This window comes from Myotis lucifugus, unplaced genomic scaffold, assembly GCF_000147115.1.
Source record: "Myotis lucifugus unplaced genomic scaffold, Myoluc2.0 scaffold_635, whole genome shotgun sequence".
NCBI lineage: Eukaryota > Metazoa > Chordata > Mammalia > Chiroptera > Vespertilionidae > Myotis > Myotis lucifugus.
In genome coordinates this window covers 339,135-358,549 of record NW_005871683.1, presented here as the reverse complement: position 1 = coordinate 358,549, position 19,415 = coordinate 339,135, and the positions used below count along the sequence as shown (strand labels likewise).

General features: G+C 53.8%; 1 protein-coding gene across 2 annotated transcripts in view; it reads right to left on the bottom strand.

Annotated features, from left to right (window-relative positions):
- Nucleotides 1–19,415, bottom strand: part of LOC102437467 (protein cornichon homolog 3) — a 120,197-nt gene that overhangs the window by 9,659 nt on the left and 91,123 nt on the right. The window contains exons 3-4 of one of the 2 annotated variants that reach the window (XM_023746204.1): nucleotides 5,256–5,324; nucleotides 3,047–3,094 (exon numbers count right to left, since the gene is read on the bottom strand). In XM_023746204.1, the coding sequence (XP_023601972.1) occupies nucleotides 3,047–3,094; nucleotides 5,256–5,324 (117 nt within the window). The remainder of the gene's footprint in view (nucleotides 1–3,046; nucleotides 3,095–5,255; nucleotides 5,325–19,415) is intronic. The other variant, XM_023746205.1, reaches the window with a different exon arrangement.

Below are 19,415 nucleotides of genomic sequence, written 5' to 3'. Positions count from 1 at the left end.
GGACGAGAATCAGCAGAGAGGGGTCATGGGAATGGGAACATGCTGGGTTGGCCGAGAATGGTGTCCAAATTGCGCTGAAACCCCCAAAGGTACGGATCTGTGCTGGGAAATGCAGGGAAGCGTGTTCTTATTCCCTGGTGCCCGGAAACGTGGGACTACCACAAAGGACAGGGGTGGGGGAAACAGCGTGGATTTGAATCCAGACCCGGCACGTACCACCTGAGTGACCTGGGCAGGTGACGCAAGCCCTCGAGTCTCAGCTCCCCATCCCCGCTGCACAGGGCTGTCGTACGTCTCGGTGACATGCTGCCATTTTCGGGGTGAGGGGCTGAGCAGTGAACAGCTTACACAGACCCTGTCCCCACCACCTTTACAGACTACGGAGGAAAGCAAGCACGTTCCGCATGATCATACCTCTGACATGCCCTCCCACTCCGCCTTCCTCTTAAAGTCTGCAATAGGCCTGGCCGGTGTGGCTCAGTGGTTGAACGTCACTTATGAACCAGGAGGTCAGGATTCGCTTCCCGGTCAGGGCACATGCCCGGGTTGCGGACTCGATTCCCAGTAGGGGGTGTGCAGGAGGCAGCCAATCGATGTCTCCCTCTCATCGATATTTCTCTCTCTCTATCCCTCTCCCTGCCTCTCTCTCTAAAAATCAATTTTAAAAAAAACAACTAAAGTCCATAGCAGTTGTGATTGAAATGCTTTATAGATAACTTGAAGCAACGCAATGTCCACCACTCTTGTTTCCGATTGGCAGCTGGTATCGCCATGACCAAAAGCATCTGAGGCACCACACTGGCGTGTTTGGACACCTCCCTGATACAAACACAGCCTCGCTGAAGACAAGTTGTCATTTCATCCGCACAGCCCGCTGACGCAACCTCAACAGCACGCATGCTCCCCGGGGAGAGGCCTCGACTAAGTGGCTGCTCTATTTGGTTCCCACCAGGATACCGGCGGCACTGGCAGCCTTGCACACTGACGCGTTGAGTGGTAACAGCAGTGATGTCACCGCTGAGAGGCCACGTGGCCACGTGCTCGCCGCCCACCTCCCTGAGCTACAATCGGTGATCACTGTCCTGAATTTCATCAATCACGGCGTTGATTGGTCGGCAGATTCAGAAAGGGAACAGGATGCCTTTGCTCTCCCTTTACAATAAGGGCACTTTGCATTTGTCTAGCAAATGTAACGGATGTGGTGCATTTTTTTTTGTTCTGCTGCCTGGCGTGACCCCCAATGAGACAAACTCCCTGCGTTTAGTCATTGTCTGTGCCATCGAGACAACGTGGGAGTCAGAGCCAGTGACACTCAGCTGGGGGAGGACCAGTGCCCCAAATTGCTTCACGAATGACACACCCCATGCAGGTTGCAGAGCCGGCACGAGAACGAAGCTATTCCCCGGGGAGAAGCTACATCTGGAGCCCGGGAATCGATCGGCACATGGGGCGGGGGGGGGAGTCCGCAGGAAAGCTCATCGGCGTCTCGGGGCTCTGTGGGCCCCGCCAAGGCACAAGCCGTCCCGGTTACAACTTTAGGGCGAGGCAGAGAATGGGTCACACTCCAGGGAATAAGAGGCGATTAGGGTTTGGCAATATTGGCACATTCTGTGGCCTAGAAACTTAACCCAGAAAGGGTTCTTGCTTTGTCAGCAATAGGGAAAAGGCAGAAATGGCGAGGATTCTGAGGCTGAAAAGCAGATTTTTTTTCTCATCCCATTCTGGGAAAGGGAGCCTCTGAAAGCAAATCTCCCGTCAAGAAAAACAAGTGTCCGTGGATGACCTGCAACCAGCCACCCGCTGGGCTGGCCGCCACCGAGGAGGTAGGGAGTTCGGGCCTCACTCCATCGGTCGGTCCGCTTAGGCACCGTTAGCCAACTATTGCTTTTCCTCTGTATCATTTAGAGCAGGGGTCCTCAAACTACGGCCCGCGGGCCACATGCAAATACAAATATTGTATTTGTTCCCGTTTTGTTTTTTTACTTCAAAATAAGATATGTGCAGTGTGCATAGGAATTTGTTCATAGTTTTTTTTTAAACTATAGTCCGGCCCTCCAACGGTCTGAGGGACAGTGAACTGGCTCCCTTTTAAAAAGTTTGAGGACCCCTGATTTAGAGAATGACGGCGCTCTAAAGACGCATGCATTACCCCAAATCCAAATGTAGGAAACTGATTAACTTCTCAATGAAGTCCTCTCTCCCAATAGATATCAGTAGTGAACAGAAAAGGGTTCGAACACTGGCACACTCTTTCCCTTCGATGGACGGTGGCCGGGCATCTGCTGTCCTGCCCACCCACACGAGGCTCAAACCCTCTTTTGCATGGACAGCAGCTTTCCTAGGGCCTGTGGCCCGTCTGCTCTGGACAGAGGTGAGGGGTGTCCTTTGGCTCAAGGCCAGAGACTCCGCTTATTTTACCTGCAAGTACCTGTTCTCTATACTTTGCTGCAAAAACACACACACACTTTCCTGCCCGGAGAGTGGCAGGCTGGTCGCTCTGGCCCCCTGGCTATGCCACAGAGTGGTGCTCACTGCCAGGCTTGAGCTGCACGCACACACGTGCATTTGCGTGCACACATGTGCCTCCTGCATGTGTGTAGGGCAGCTGTGACCCTCAGCCCCTCCATTCAGGGCAGCTCTCTGAATGCTTGGCTCCCCTTTAATAACACCTCCCCTCCCGCCCCTCCGACTCCCAATGAGGCTGCCAATCAAACTGCCACGCTGAGTGGCAGGCTGAAACCTCAGAGCAAACCCATCATCCCATTACAAAGGTCCCTGAGCCCAGCACCAGACAGGAACAAAGGCTGTGCGCCTGCTGTTATTATGAAAAGATAAAGCAGCTCTCAGTCCAACCACAGGCACTTCAATTATCCAGCGCTATCCTGCCACTTGGGTTGACGGGCACCCTTTTAATTCGCTCCTCTTGTCTCTGGAGGCATCCAAAGAACCCATCGCTGGCTCCCCCCAATCCCCCCGGGGAGACAGGACAGGAGCAGGCACCAGCCCCTCCGCGGTGACCGCACCTGACCGTGGCCCTTGCACTGACCTTCCGCAGAAGGAAGCAGATGCGCTCGATGTTCCTCAGCCGTTCCCTCTGTCAGGACGCACGAGAGAGAAAGGAGAGGTGGGTTAGAGCGAGGGAAGCCCCCACAGTGACCTCAGGAGCGGAGGCAGCCCCCGCCCGAGGCCCCGCCCAGCCAGAGGGCGTGCAGCCCCCACCGGTGGCTTTTCCTAACGAGTTTTCCCATCTACCTGGTCACCTGCTCTTAGAAGAACTCCACCAGCAAACAGGATGGGCTCAGCCTCCAGCAGAGGCGTCTGTACTGTTTCTATACAAAGTCTCGCTCCGCCTCCATGCACCTGTAAGACTGTCAGCTGACCGGCACCACGTGCTTACTGACTGTCCCAAAGCCTGCAGCTGCCCCCCGCCCCTCCCCCCAGGAGGACTTCCCGCGAGGGTGTCAGAGAGCATATGTGCCTGATTAGTGTCTGAGGAAGGGACATTCTCTGCCCGTTGGCTTTGTCTGTCTAGAGCAGTGATGGCGAACCTTTTGAGCTCGGCGTGTCAGCATTTTGAAAAACCCTAACTTAACTCTGGTGCCGTGTCACATATAGAAATTATTTGATCTTTGCAACAATAGTAAAACAAAGACGTATATTTTTTATATTTATTTTATATATTTAAATGCCATTGAACAAAGAAAAATCAACCAAAAAAGTGAGTTCGCGTGTCACCTCTGACACGCATGTCATAGGTTCGCCATCACTGGTCTAGAGTGACTGTACTTAAAGGAAGTACTCTCCCCCCTAAATGAGACACCAGCAGCGCGGCATCCCACAGCTTCTGAGAGAAACGCATCACCCCACTCAGCGATCACTTGTAACCCAGGCCCTTCTGTGCTGTTGTCACCGACCAGGGAGGTAGCTTTCTCAGGCCACCTGGTCCTGAAATGCCACTGCAGGGGCCCACAGGCCTGAAGACGAGTTAACGAGGCATCAGAGCGTTTAACAGGACTCCTGCCAGGGAGTAACATTGGAACTGGGAAAACGTGGGTTTTATGGATTGTTTTAAAATCTCAGACAAGCCCGGCGTGGCTCAGTGGTTGAGCGTTGACCTATGAACCAGGAGGTCATGGTTCGATTCCTGGCCAGGGCACATGCCCGGGTTGGGGGCTTGATCCCCAGTTGGGGGCGTGCAGGAGGCAGCCGATCAATGATTCTCTCTCATCATTGATGTTTCTATCTCTCTCTCCCTCTCCCTCTCCCTTCCTCTCTGAAATCAATTAAAAAGTATTTTAAAAAAGAGAATGCTGCCATAAGCCTTCCAGGTTTAGATGGCATCACACTAGCGAATCCTGATTCAAACAAAAACTTGCTTTAGCGCTGGGCACCAGGGCCTGGAAGGAGCTTCAACTAACATAGGCCCAGCGAGTTTAGATGGAGCCACACACTTAAATGAGGTGTGTGTGTGTATGTGAGAGAGAGAGAGAGAGAGAGAGAGAGAGAGAGAGAGAGGACACGCTCCATCTCTTGAGTCCAGCAGGGCTGGTCTGGAATGAGTTCAGAAAAGGCTCTGTCCACACACATGTTGGCCCCTGGCTCCAGGACATGGGCTGGCATGACCAGAGAAGCAGGCAGCCAACACCCACCCACTCAACAGAAGTGAGAGGTCCTTCTCCAGGCCCTGCTCTCATGCCTCTCCCTGCATCCGTTCCAGGGCAGGGCAGCAGGCACGCCCACGAGCAAGATGGGCGGTGAGACTGGGCACAGCACGTGCTGCCCCTGGGCCAGACAACCAGACGTCAGGGGAGTCCCCAGGGGCAGGCGACCTCGAGCCCACAGAGCTGGTCCAGATGAATGCTTCCTGGTGACGGCTACGGGACTAGGAGCCTGGACATCAACCCACAGTATCAGAGCGAGGCGACCACTAATGATGCTCCTATACCTGCCCAACAGGGGGACACCACGGAGCTCCCTCCCGTTCAACCAGGCCTTGAGGACTCAACGGACCCAGCACAGCAGGCATTTCCCACCTGGGCCCCGGGGGCTGCCATACTTGACTTGCAAGAGAAGTCAAGACCTCTGCAGGCCCGGAGAACAAGAAGTCCTCTCAGCCTTGAGCCAGGCGTGGAGGTCCAGCCAGAGCCGGGAATGTTCTCTACTCGTCCTATGCATCGGAACCTCGCCCTCCTTCCCAGGCCCTGGGTGGCTGGTGGGGGCACTCCCTGCCCCGCCCACCAGTACCCTCGACTTACCGCGTGCACGGGGTTGCACTGGTCTATGGGGCTCTTAAAATCTGTCCTCAGCTCATCGAAGGCAATGATCTGAAACGAAACAGACAGAACTGAGACGTTAGAGTCAAGGTGGGTCACTACGAAGCGTCAAAAGCTTCCTGGAGATTTGCTTCCAGTAACAGAGGAGGCAGGAGGTGGGTGTCAATGACAGGAGACCTGGTGCAAGTCGGCCGCTGTGGAAGCTGCGACCCCAAAACAGAAGACGGCAGGGATCTCGTTAAAGGGCTCACCGTTGCAACTAGTGAATAAACAAGCCCTGGAAATCTCATCCCCAGTGCAGTGGTTCTAGACAACAAAGCTATTACAGTAACACTGAAGACAGTCGATCTTAATGGCTCCCAGTGCCAGAAGCAGGGGTCCTCAAACTTTTTAAACAGGGGGCCAGTTCACTGTCCCCTCAGACTGTTGGAGGGCCAGACTATAGTTTTAAAAAAAAACTATGAACAAATTCCTATGCACACTGCATATATCTTATTTTGAAGTAAAAAAACAAAACGGGAACAAATACAATATTTGTATTTGCATGTGGCCCGCGGGCCGTAGTTTGAGGACCCCTGGCTAGAAGGAATGATAATTATGGGATGGCACAGAGGTGTGAGTGAACGCGACAGTTGCAACCACATTGCAATAAACACGTGTCACCTTAAATTTACAGTATGCTGCATGTCAGATATGTCTCCATTTTCTAAATCCCCAAAATAAAGTTTTTTTTAAAGCTTTCTGTGTTGTACAAAAGTGATGGCGAGAACGGGATGGGGATTGGATACAGGCGCACAAGGAATGCACGTTCAGCTTCTCTCGTCATCGCAAGAAGCTGTTGGTTTCTTATTGCTGCTTATTTTGGCAGAGAAGCTACCTGGAAGTAAAATGGACGGAAGCCGGGCAAAGGGGAAGGAAGACACAAGAAGGCAGAGGTGATGGTAAGAGAAACAACCCAATCTCTGGCTGTCCGCAGGCTGGATCCCCAACTCTGGACAGTGAAGGCTTCGCGGCGTGGCCCGTTGGGTCAAGTTCATTCTGGACCGAGACCCGAGCCCCCCAGAGAGCAATGGTTCCCCCACTTGTCGGGGGGGGGGGAATGTTGGAGGGGACCTTCTCCAGCTACAGAAGGAGGCACAGCCACAGGAAGAACTAACTAGAGGTGAAGCTCCCCAGCCCGAGCCACCTCGTCCCTGGAAGGGTGACTTGGTGACAGACAAGGTGGTATTTGGCCAGTGGGCTGCGCATAAATGGACATAGAGCCCCGCCCCCGTGACTGCGCTCCCCAGGGGGGCCAAAGTAATGAAGCCAGCACACCCCCCACACGTCCTTGTTCCAGCAACAAGGGGCTCAGCGTACTAGTAAGTCCCACGTGAGTGAGAGCAACGTACTTCCCTCTACGAAGCAGGTATAATTTTATTTTTAAAATATTTTTATTGATTTCAGAGAGGAAGGGAGAGTGAGAGAGAGAGAGATACATCAAGGATGAGAGAGAATCATGGATTGGCTGCCTCCTGCATGACCCCAGCTGGGGATCGAGCCCGAAACCCAGGCGTGTGCCCTGACCAGGAATGGAACCGTGACCTCCTGGTTCATAGGTCGATGCTCAACCACTGAGCCACGCTGGCCGGGCAAAGCAGGTATAATTTTAAAGCAGTCACGTGTCGTCCTGATCTCAATACTCCCGCAGAATTAGGAGAAAATTCTCATATCGCTTATATTCATAGACACATTTCCCTTTCACCCCTTGCTGGGTAATTAGCCTGCCTGTACTTGAGCCCTTTAGGAACAAGGAACTTGTCGCTCACTGGCGATGCTCACTCCATTCCCGGCTACCTCTAATTAATCACTGTCTTCCTGTATTGAATTTACATATAACTCCTAGAGGCTTCCCCCCATGGTCTACACCAGGGTCAGCAAACTACAGCCCGCAGGCCAAATCCCGCCTGCCACCTATTTTTGTACAGCCTGTGAGCTAAGAATGGTTTTCATACACTTTTTAAATAGCTGGAAAAAATCAAAAGAAGAAGAACATTTTGTGACATGTAAAAAATTACATTCAAATTTCAGCTTCCATAAAGTTTTATTGGCAACACAGACACACTCGTTCTTTTATATGCTGTTCCTGTATACGTTCGCACTACAAGGGCAAAGTTGAGTTGTTGCTGCAGACACCGTCTGACCCGCAAAGCCCAAAATAGTTACTATCTTGCCTTTTACAGAAGAAAAAAAAATTGCCAATCCCAGTCCAGTCTTTTATTTGCCCTCTAGAGCTGCACTGTCCAATAAGGGGGTCACATTTGGCTATGCAAATTTAAATTTTAATTGGTTAAAGTTCAATTTAAAAGTTGGTTCCCACATTTTAATTGCTCAAATGCCACATCTGTCCAGCAGCTATTAAGCAGCACAGACATAAAACATGCTATCATCACAGAAAGCTCTAGTGCAGTGGTTCTCAACCTTCTGCCCCTTTAAATACAGTCCCTCATGTTGTGACCCAACCATAACATTATTGTCGTTGCTACTTCATCACTGTCATGTTGCTACTGTGATGAATCGTCATGTAAATATCTGATATGCAGGATGGTCTTAGGCGACCCCTGTGAAAGGGTCGTTCGACCGCCAAAGGGGTCGCGACCCACAGGTTGAGAACCGCTGCTCTAGTGTGAGGCCCATAGGATATGTCAGATCACTCTCCCAGAAGGAACCCCGCTAAAGATTGTCACCTATCATGAACCCAGCAAATCTTTCTTCCTTCCTTCCTTCCTTCCTTCCTTCCTTCCTTCCTTCCTTCCTTCCTTCCTTCCTCCCTCCCTCCCTCCCTCCCTCCCTCCCCCCTTCCTTCCTTTCTTTCTTTTTTTGATTAATCCTCACGCAAGGATATTTTCTCATTGATTTTTAGAGCAAGTGGAAGGGAGGGGGAGAGACAGAGAGAAAAACATCGATGTGAGAGAGACAATCGATTGGTTGCCTTCTGCACGCCCTGACCAGGGCTGGGGATCGAGCCTGCAACCGAGGTACCTGCCCTTGACCGGAAATGGACCCACGACCCTTCAGTCCTTGGCTGACACTCTATCCACTGAGCCAAACTGGCTAGGGCCCCGCAAATCTTTCTTCTTCAAGCTAAATCTTTCCAACTTTTATTTATATAAACTGGCACTAAGTTGCCTCATCATGCTAATCGCCCTCCATTGACGTTATAGGGAAATGTCCGAACTAAAATGTGACTGTCAGAACCAAACACCATCTTCAAGGTGAGATCAGCTGGCACAGAAAGTAAAAGTATCAGTCACCTCCTCTGTTCTGTAGCCTATGCCTCTGTTAATGCAACCGGATAGCAGTAGCTTTTTGGGTACCACATCACATCCCTGGCTTCATACTGGCCTTGCATTGCCCAAAAGTTATAGGTCTTTTTTCACGTGCTTGAGTTAAACTCAGTCCAACTCGTCCTGCATGCACATTGTTAGATTTGGGGGGGGCTTAAGAGCAGAAACCAACCCTTTCCCCTTTAATTCCTCCTTATTCAGTTTGGTCCATTGGTCCAATCTGTTGATATATGACCTACCTCCCACCACAAATCCTAATGAGCATAATGGCTCAGTATCCACATCCACATTCTCCCTGATATAAATGCCAAGTGAGCGGGCCCGAGGGCAGCGCCCGGAGCTCGCCATTCCTAGCTCCCAGGAGGCTGCATCAGCAGTCCTCCAGCCTATTATTAATCCAACCATAGAGACCATTCACCACCTTTCGGCCCAGGTAACTGACAGGAAGTCTCTGGGTGGCTTTAGAACCCCTACTGTTGGTGCACCTCATAGAAGCTCCCCAAAGAGCCTGGGAGCCCAGGGAGGGAAGTCAGGCCCCCAAGTCGTGGGGGTGACTGGAGACCTGCCTGTGCAGGCCCCATGCCCAGTCCTGACCTGTGCGTGTCGCCGTGTAAGTGCTGGGAGGTAGGTCTGGGCCGAAGCGGGGAGAGGAGCCCCTGGGGGGTGCCGAGCTGTCCAGCCAATAGGAGAGCAGGCGGCCCTGCCCCGCTCAGCTCTTGACCTGGAGGAAGGGTGAAGGACCGCCCACAAGTGTAGCTCATGCCTTTGAGCTCCCTGAGAAAATAGGTCCTTCCCGGTGCTTCCTGATGATGGAGACGGGAAGGTCCACAGTGAGGATAAAGGCTTCAGCATCCCCACCCCCGCCTGGTAACCACTCACTGCCCGTCAATCATTCAGGGAGCATCCTTCACACACAGGCACTGGACTAGGTCCTGCAGGAGCCCTGCTAAGTGGGTTTAGAGCGAATCCTCACCCTTGACAGCTGGTCACCCTGGCCTGCCTCCAGCAAGAACCTAAATAAAAGTAAAAAGGAGAGGGGGAAACACACACACACACACACACATACACACACACACACACACTTAAAACCCCAAGGAGCCCAATCAGTCGGCTTGAAATGTTGGGTCTAAGTTGCCCAGATGCTACAGGGGAGAGAGAAATCAGTGACGCGGATCTCCGCGTTCATGAAGAAAAAGCATCCTCCTTCCTCGGTGACACACCAACCCATCCCCGACACTCGCATCTAAAAAAGCTTTCCCGGCGCAACATACATACATACACACACACTCACACTCTCACACACACACACACACACACTCCAGCAGACAGCAAGCGGGCTTAGGTTATAATTGCAGCATCCCAGTAATTGCCGGGAACGCAACACAAAAGTGTGGCCCAGGAAAAGCATTCTATGGGGGGGGGGGGGCTAGACAAGACAATATGGTCTTGATTTTGAATGCGCTTCCATGAATCTCCCACTAACACATCTCCCCAGCAGGCATGTAACGACTGGAGAACCAGTAGGCGGAGGTCCGCTTCTCCGGCAAAGACCTAGGCCCCAGCTGACCTGAGCGGCTCCTTAGCGACGGCTCCCTGCAGCTGGGAGGGCCCACGAGCCCACGGTGACAGTGACAATGATTTGTGAGAATTGAGGGACCTGCCTGGATGCCCACTTTCCTTCTGCACAAAGGTGAGCTGTGCTGAAAAGTCTGCATCTGCCCCTCCAGACCCCTCTCCCCCCTCCTCCTCCCGCTGTCTCCTGGCCCTCTGGCTTCCCATGTGGGCAGGCCACTAGGAGGGCCCAGCAGACGACGGTAGGAGGCCCCTGACTCCCCTTCTGGCTGGGCTGTGGCTTGGCAGGGTCTCTGCCCCTCCACCTGAGGCCACAGCTCCCGCCAGGATCCCACCACCCTCTGGACAAACACGTGAGAAGCTAAGGACCCCTCCAAGCCAGTGTCTGTGCTGAACCCGGGCTCCAAACCTTCCCCCTCGCCTTTGGCCAAGGAGCCCAGATCTCAGCCCAGGCTGTGGGCAGCCCGGCCCGAGTTCAGGCGGCATCAACAGGGAGCCACCAGATGGCCATGGAGCCTGCTCCGCCATGGTCATCTCAGGACTTGGGCCCTGACAGATCACTTTCTAACCTCTTTCTTCCAAGAAGAGTGTTTCTGGGGCCTCCAAACCCTGGCGGGAAGAGCAAGCAGCTTGTGAACAGCCTGCCAATTCGCTAAAAGAATTGTTTTGTTGTCGTGGCTGTTGAAACTGAAACAGTTCTTCCGTCCACTGCCCACCCCGACCGTGTTTTGCCAACACAACAGCCCCCGAGCCCCAAATAGAACAAAATGCAAGGGCAGCAGGACCAGGGGTGGCTGCCCTGGGTAAGGGAGCAGGGCCAGGCCACTTGGCTCTGGTGCTTATTTGCATGTGATTTACATAAATTTACATGTCGTTCTCAAGAGGCCTCGTTCCAAGTATTTAGAATCAAATTGGTGAGTCTGTGCAATTTCTTGGAAGTTTGTATCCAATTAGTCTCCCTGCTGGTCTGAGTCCAGGGACACTTTAGTCCTGTTAAAAAGTGTGTCAAGCCCGGCCGGCGTGCCTCAGTGGTTGAGCACCGACCTATGAACCAGGAGGTCACGGTTCAATTCCCGGTCAGGGCACATGCCCGGGTGGCAGGCTTAATCCCCAGTGTGGGGCATGCAGAAGGCAGCTGATCAATGATTCTCTCTCATCATTGATGTTTCTCTCTCTCTCTCTCCCCCTTCCTCTCTGAAATCAATATATATATATATATATACACATTTTTTAAAGTGTGTCAAGCTGACCTCTGCTTCTACCATCACAGCTTCTCCTCTGACTCTTACCCTCCTGCTTCCCGCTTAAAAGGGCCTTTGTGGTTACACTGGGTCCACCCAGATAATTCCCCGTCTCAATAGTCTTCATTTAATCGCACCTGCAGAGCCCCTTTTCCTACATAAGGTAACATGGTCACGGGTTCGAGGGACCGTTCTCTGCCCTAAACTTCCTCTGTGCCCCCCCTATTCATCCCCCCTCCCCAAACCCTGGCAACCACTGGTCTTTTTGTCTCCACACTTCTGCCTTTTCCAGAATGTCACAGAGTTGGAATCATACGGAAGGTAGACTTTTCCCATTGGCTTCCTCCACTCAGCAACATGCATTTAAGGTTCCTTCAAGTCTGTTCGTGGCTTGACAGCTCATTTCTTTTCAGTTCTGCCAGGTTTCTGAGCTTTCCTTTCTCCTAGGGAGTCCGCACCCAGCTCGCTGCCTCGGCTCTTGTCCCAATTTTCATTTTGGGTGAGAACCTCCTGCAGCACCTGGGCCACACAGAACCAAGTCCCTGCCTGTCACCACTCAGCCAACTCCTGCCAACCTCTGGTCTCCAGGCCCAGGGAAGGGGGCGGTCAGGCATTCCCTAATCAAGGTCCATACTCCATGGACAAGCCAAGCCAACTACTACGAAAGCGTTCTCCCAAATGCATCCTGACCATGTGGACTATCCCATCTTTCTCCTCCTTTCCGTATTTCGAATGCTCAGGCCCAGATAAATGCCACCTCTCCACGATGCCCTCGTGTGACCCTGATTGGAACTTGCATCCCAGACCTCTGCTGCCTTATGGTAGATGTACTATCTTCGACTTGCAAGATCCTTGAGGACTGGGCCCTTACCTTACTCTTTATATTTCCTGCAAGTCCAAACACAAGTGACCGACAATCGGGTGCTCAATAAGTATGCATAGAATTAAACACAACTGTTTTCCCTAATGGGCTACCCTGCACACAGCCAAAAATACCCTGTGCATTGCCCAGGGCAAGAGATGATCTGCTTTATGAATTATACATGGTTCCCGCTTCTCTTTTGCATCTTCCCATTGCTTCCTGCCCATCGGCCTGCTCAGTGCTTATTAATTCTCAGGGAAAGACGGCCAGGAGAAGAGGATACACTCTGACACAGATCCTCCGTTTGGGGGTGGGGCGGGAGTGGTAGACATGAACTGGATTTGGGATGTGGTTTTCTTTACATTTTTAAGCGACCACAGATGTAAACATCTACTGGCCACCACGGCCACAAGGCCACATGCTCCATAACAGAGCCTTCCAGGCAGCCTGTTGCACGTGTCACAGTGTAGCCTGGGCCAGGGCCTAAACCTCACCACCCTCCCGGCTCTGGAGTGCACACTGCGGAACGGAGGCCGCGTCTCACGCATCTTCACGGGCGGCCCGCACGGCACTGACTGCACAGCTGCTGGGAACGCAGACGGCGCTGAGTTCCATGCGGGGTGCAACCAGCACGGGGCTGAGCGGAGGAGCGGGGCAGCGAGGCCACCCCCGGCTCTTTGCCTCTCTCTCATGTCTTTTTGGACTTCCCTTCTAGAGCTGGGTCAGCCACCTTCTGGTACCCGAGCACCCACAGCAGCACCCAGCAGTGACCGCTCACCAAACAACACAAAACCTAAGAAAGTAACCCAGGAGAGAGGAGAGGGAGGAACAATAGAAGCCAGGGAGCGGCCGGGCAGGGGGAGGGAGGGGAGATGCAGGAAGTAAACTACCAGTTTTGTTTTGTTTTTTTTTCTCTTGGTCAGGACCGCATGCCCTTCTGAGTATTTCTGCTCCTTTGAAATAAGCTGCAAAGAGAACAGGAGTTTCCTACTGTTCGCTGCTCAACATGGTCCGGGTTTCCGCAGCCACACAGAGACTTCAGCCACTGCCCCCCAAGTGAGTGCAGCAGCATCCGAATTTCTCCTGCGCCCCCCTGCCCCCCAGACGCCCAGCCTGCCTAAGCGTCTACTGCTTGAGCAGGTTTCCGGGACTGGCACTGGCCTCCTCTTGCATTTTCCCAGACCTTTGAACTGGAGGCATCCTAGTGGTTGGGCAAACCCTCGGCCCTCTAGTGGCAGTGGGTGAGCATTACCGCTGGGTAGAGAAAAACTGGGTCTCAACTTCCAAGACCAGGCTGTTGGAACAGGCAGGTGCCTGTGGGATAAGGGGCAGTCATCGCTTTGAGCAGCCGGGAGAGACTTCACCAAGAAGGGATGGCCGCGAAGGTACACGGGTGAGGGTGAAGATGCTCTCTGTGCTCCCTGGAACTGGAGGATCTGCTTCCATTCGACAAGCAGGTCATGCCTTACGCCAGGCAGGACGTGAGAGCGGCGAGGCCCCTCGGACGACACCCAGTCCAAGCCCACTCTCTCCGATATGCTGTAGTCTGTCTCCATGGCGACCGCTCGGGATGTGAAATTATCTGCGAGAAGCATTTACCGTCTCTTCCACACACCCAGTCGCCGAGCATGTGTTGGGGGCCTGCTGTGCGTGGGTCCCGGGCTAGGTGCTGGGCAGCAGCTACAAGGCAGACCCGTGCCCTGCTCTCAGTCTAAGAGGTCCCAGGTCCCTCAGCCTCTACTACAGTCCAAACAGCCCCCCCACACTTTACCAGGGCTGCACCCACTCCCACCTCCCAGCCTAGGAGACACCCAGGTTACTGTGTCTGGTGGTGGCTCTCTCCTGGGGTGCCCTGAGCCTCCAGACCACGGGGAAACGGCTGCCTGGCCTTCATGAACACCGGCCTTCCCTTCATTCCCAAACCTCCCAGAGTCCCGCCTGGGTCGCTCCCGTCCAGCTGACTGGCCTGCAGGAGCCAAAGCAGGACCAGTGTGTTACACTTCACCACTTACTGCATTTCCTCCGCTTTCCTTGAGTGCAGAGGAGCCTCTACGTCGATGTGGCTGGAACCAGCATCCAAAACGTACAATGTCCAGTGTCCACACAGGGTGCTCTGTGGACACAGCAGCCACCACACGGGAGTGGAGCTGCTCATTCTATATCAAGCATGTCAAACTTGCGGCCCGCGGGCTGCATGCGGCCCACAAGGAATATTTTTGCGGCCCAGCCAATATAACAGTATGTAAGAAACATTTTAATAAAAATTTCGTAATTTAATTTTTACAATATCCCTTTATACATAATTATTACTAACAAACTAAAACGTTGGCTAATGACTGATTACTATAATCGTGTTGCATTCGTTTCCCTTACGCGCCTTACTCGCAGGCGTACCATTTCTCTCTGCTAACACTAGCAGCGAATATTTCAGCAGCCGATGGCCACGTCATTAGTCTTGGACTGACTTGTTTGGTGGGCACAACAGGAAATATTTTGCTTTCTTTCGGAGAACAAGAAAAATAGGTTTATTTGCATTATGCTTATTAATTTGTGCAATTATTCAGTGTCTGGTAAGTTAACGTTCAAGGAAAAACATTCATTTTTATTTAAATGTTCTATTATTTTATGTTAACGATGACTCATTTATATCAGCCCCTGTATTCAGCATGTCTATATCAAGCATGTCAAACTCGCGGCCCGCGGGCTGTATTCGGCCCACAAGGGATATTTTTGCGGCCCAGCCAATATAAGAGTATGTAAGAAACATTTTAATAAACATTTCGTGATTTAATTTTTACAATATCTATTGAAAGAAACCTACGTTTCTATGAAAATGAAGCTGTTGTTTTTTTGCGACACAGACACTTAAACCTTGTTTACGTGGCCCGTGTCGGCCTTTGAGTTTGACATGCTTGCTCTATGTGTTTTCTCCGGGAGCCCGGTGTCTCCTCGGGGCAGGCCTCCTTCCGCTCCTCCCTACAGTCCCAGGATCCTTGACGGACAGGGAGAGTGTGGAACTGGTTGGTGCACTTGAGGACAGGAAGATAAGAGCTAAAACCAAAGTGCGTCCTCTCCCAACGCCTGCCTACAGCCACCCACAAGAGGACAGAGGCCCTCAGAGGTGTCTGAGCCACAGAGCACGGCTGGTGGACATAACAGAGGTCGGGGACCCTCCGGAGCCTCAGAGCAAGGCCGTCTCTGGACGGTGGTGTTCAGCTGCATTAACAAGCGTCCCTTCCGAGTCCCAAGTTCCCCTGCCTGATGGCCAGCCTCTCACGCCCCAGGGCCGGGCTCTCTATCCAGAGGTGGAAGACCTACCCACCGCTCAGCTTCCTCTCATCAGAGACCCTCTGCTACCTGTGTCGTTCTAGGACTGTAAGAAATCAGAAATGCCAATCATTCTCTTTTTTAGTATGTTTTTTTCCCCCCCATTGATTTCAGAGACAGAGAACGGGAAAGGGAGCAAGAGACAGAAACATCAATGAGGAGAGAGAATCATTGATCAGCTGCCTCCTGCGTGCCCCACACTGGGGATCAAGCCTGCAACCCGGGCACGTGCCCTGACCGGGAATCAACACTCAACCACTGAGCCCCGCTGGCCGGGCAATCATTCTCTTTTAAGAAACAGTCTATGCCCTAACCGGTTTGGCTCAGTGGATAGAGCGTCGGCCTGTGGACTCAAGGGTCCCAGGTTCGATTCCGGTCAAGGGCATGTACATCCCCAGTGCGGGGTGTGCAGGAGGCAGCTGATCGATGTTTCTCTCTCATCGATGTTTCTAACTCTCTATCCCTCTCCCCTCCTCTCTGTAAAAAATCAATAAAATATTTTTTTTTAAAAAAAACAGTCAACCTACAGAGCACAGCACGCTGAAACAGCTCCCCGGGACGTGTGGCTCAGCAGAGAGGTGGGGGGGCTAGTGCTGCTCCTGCTGCCCCAACTCCCAGCACAGGGGCCGGGGTCCTGTCACTTCTCCAGCCTCTTCCCGCTCTGGGCACAGACACTAATGAGCAGAGAATGGATGGGAGAGGCAGCGGGGAGGCTGAGGGTGAATAAATTATTCAGACGCTCACAGGAACAAAACGCTGCGAGAGTCTGAATCACACGTGGCTTCCCCCAGCGAACTTGACACCAGCATCCGCTGCAAAGAAAGGGCTTTGCTAAGCCGTGCCCAGCAACCGCCTCTGGGGCACCTGCTGCTTCAGGACTCCGAGCAGCGGGTGCACAGGAAGCGGGGCCTGCCGTCAGCAGAAGCGCTTGACAGGCCTCAGCTGTCCCCGCGCCCACCTCCTGGGCTGAGGCTGGCGAGGGACAGAGGGCACACACACACGGTGCCACACGGCAGCTGGGGGGTGGAGGGGGGTCTCAGCATGCTCCCCCACAACAATAAAGAGGGGAAGACACGGAGGGTCCAAGACAGGCAGCAGGAAGTGCTCCCGTTCAGCCCGTCCCTCTCCCACTCAAGCCAGGGGACCCGTCAAGGTCGGGGTCGAGTTGATTTCCTGGTACATCACGTCCCTCAAGCCACAGAACCTATGGATGACGTTAGCGAGGACTTGCTCTCTGGATCCTTCGCCTGCACAGCGGCCTTTATTCTGCACGTCAGCTGCTCTGAGACACGGCCAGCTGCCTGATGACACTCCCAGGCCCAAGGAAGAGCACTGCTCTGGGGATCCGGAGCCCCAGGATCTGCGCATCGCCAGCTGCGGGCAGGGCGCCGTGTGTCAACACGCATGCTCCCTGGCAACACTGACCGAGCCCTGGACCCAAACCCTTTCCTGGATTGGGATTTGGTTTGTCTTATCCATTTTCTTTCTTGAATAAAATGTTCCTTGCCCTGGCTGGTTTGGCTCAGTGGATAGAGCGTTGGCCTGCGGACTGAGGGGTCCCGGGTTCAATCCCGATCAAGGATGTGTGTTTCTCTCACATCGATGTTCCTCTCTGTCTTCCCCTCTTTCTTCCATTCTCTCTAAAAATCAATGGGAAAATATCCGGGGGGGAAGATTTTAAAAAAATGTTCCTTGGTGTTTTAATAGGAGAAAGGAAAAGCTGAAACCCTGAGGGAGGGCAGATGGAGCAGGAGCTCCCGGCCACGGAAGTCTCTGTGGGGCGCCGCTGGGGGCTGCTCTCCGTGCGGCCGACATCTGTCCCTGTCCGGGGCCCAGCACTCGCCTGGCCTCCCCGTGGCTCAGTGCAACCGACAGCTCGGGAACACCATGCTGCCCGGGCGTCATTTCTCCTGGAGCTTTAATGATGCTGCCACGTCCAACCTCATCCTGCTCCTTCGTGACCACCCTGGGAGGGCGGGAGCTGATTTTAACGGAGGCGCCAGCACACAGCGAGGTTGGGAGTCACAACATTGCCTCTCCCCAGGGACACGACGGATGCTGCCTCCCATTTGCAGAGCAAAAGACTCTCCCTGGGCGGCGGCGGGAGCTGCCAGCTCCACTAATGGGAAGGGAGGCTCCTGGCGGGAAGCGGAGGGCGCACACTGCGTGGACCTGCACGGCGCAGGGATGGAAACAAGCACATCCGCCCGGCAGAGTCTAGGTGTGGGGCGATGGGGGGGGCTCTCGGGAAGAGGGGGGCTGGGGGGAGGGCTGAGTCGGCTTTCCCAAGAGGAAAAGAAGAGCTGGGCTTCACGTCACCATCCATGCCTCCTTGGAATTTGGGGCCGAACATGCTGGGAGACACCCAAGTGGCCAGACGCCGTTTTCCTGTTCTTGAGTCACTCGGCTGCTGCTCCTTTCGTGGGCTTTGCTGCATCCACGCCAAGCCCGTGTCCACGTGTCTCCGTCAGGGCCGTGGGCGCGGAGGGCGAGCCGTGTGCCAGGGGAGCGCGTCGCGCTGTCTTCATGCTGAGCAGGCGGAGACCTGGCTCAGGGGCGGTAGGCGGCCGTCGTGCTAATGGACAACATTCGGGGCCACACCTCCTGGCTGGGGGAGAGGGGGGCAGCGGCTCCCCATCAAGCTGAGAAAGAAAATCAATCAGACCCTCTTCTGCAGCTCACGTGGGAGCACACGTCGCAGGGTCTGGGCACACGAAGGGAACCTGGACGGAGGTGAGGTGACGGGTAGACTGAGGAGGCAGGCAGTGAAGGACCCCCGCTTCCTGCCCTGGCGTGGCTTCCTCTGGGAGTTACCGCTCCCCCTCTGAGTGCAGTCCGGTGGGAGGGCACACCCAGGTGCCTGTCCTTGGGGGGGAGGGGGGCGTGGAGAGGCCAAAAGGATGCCTGGCGATCCCTGTCGTTCCCCCCGCTCAGTCCAGCCAGCGGGCCAGCAGCCCACACTCAGCCTGGACGGCTCCCCAGCCTCCTAGGGCAGTGATGGCGAACCTATGACACGCGTGTCGGAGGTGACACACGAACTCATTTTTTTGGTTGACTTTTCTTTATTAAATGGCATTTAAATATATAAAATAAATATCAAAAATATAAGTCTTTGTTTTACTATGGTTGCAAAGATCAAAAAATTTCTATATGTGACACAGCACCAGAGGTAAGTTAGGGTTTTTCAAAATGCTGACACGCCGAGCTCAAACGGTTCGCCGTCACTGTCCTAGGGGCACATCAAGGACAAAAGAGAGAGAGGGGGGCGGTGATCTGAATCCGGCTACTCAGTGCCAGGGCTCTAGGGGCCCTCCTGCCCCTTGGCCATGACTCCTTTTGTGGAGGAAGGCGGCCGGCACTGATTTCTAAGGACCTTCCTTGGCACTTCCGTACCCTGATATCTGACAGCAAAGGCCCAGGAAGGCCATCGGAAAAGAGAAACCCTGACGGGAGGACAGGAGAAGAACGAGGGGCCCGGAGCAAGCAGCCGAGAAGCCACGGGATTCTGGGCTGGGCGGGAGCTGAGACCACCGTGTTGGGCTCCTTCATTGTGCACACGCCCAGCAACCAAAGGCCGGGGAGACACACAGACCCGCCCGCATTCACCGCTGGGGAGCGCCACGCGGCAGCAGCCCCATTAGCTGCCAGCCCCTTTCGAGGGCAAGACTCGTTCTCAAACTGTCAGCCAAGGAGAGACAAGGATGTCAAGGCCGGACGCGCCTCCCGCCAGTCAGTTCTCTTAGTGTCTATTGTTGCTCTGCGGGCCTCCGCGCAGGCCCCTCACCAGAACCTCCACGAAAAGCGATCCTTGGGA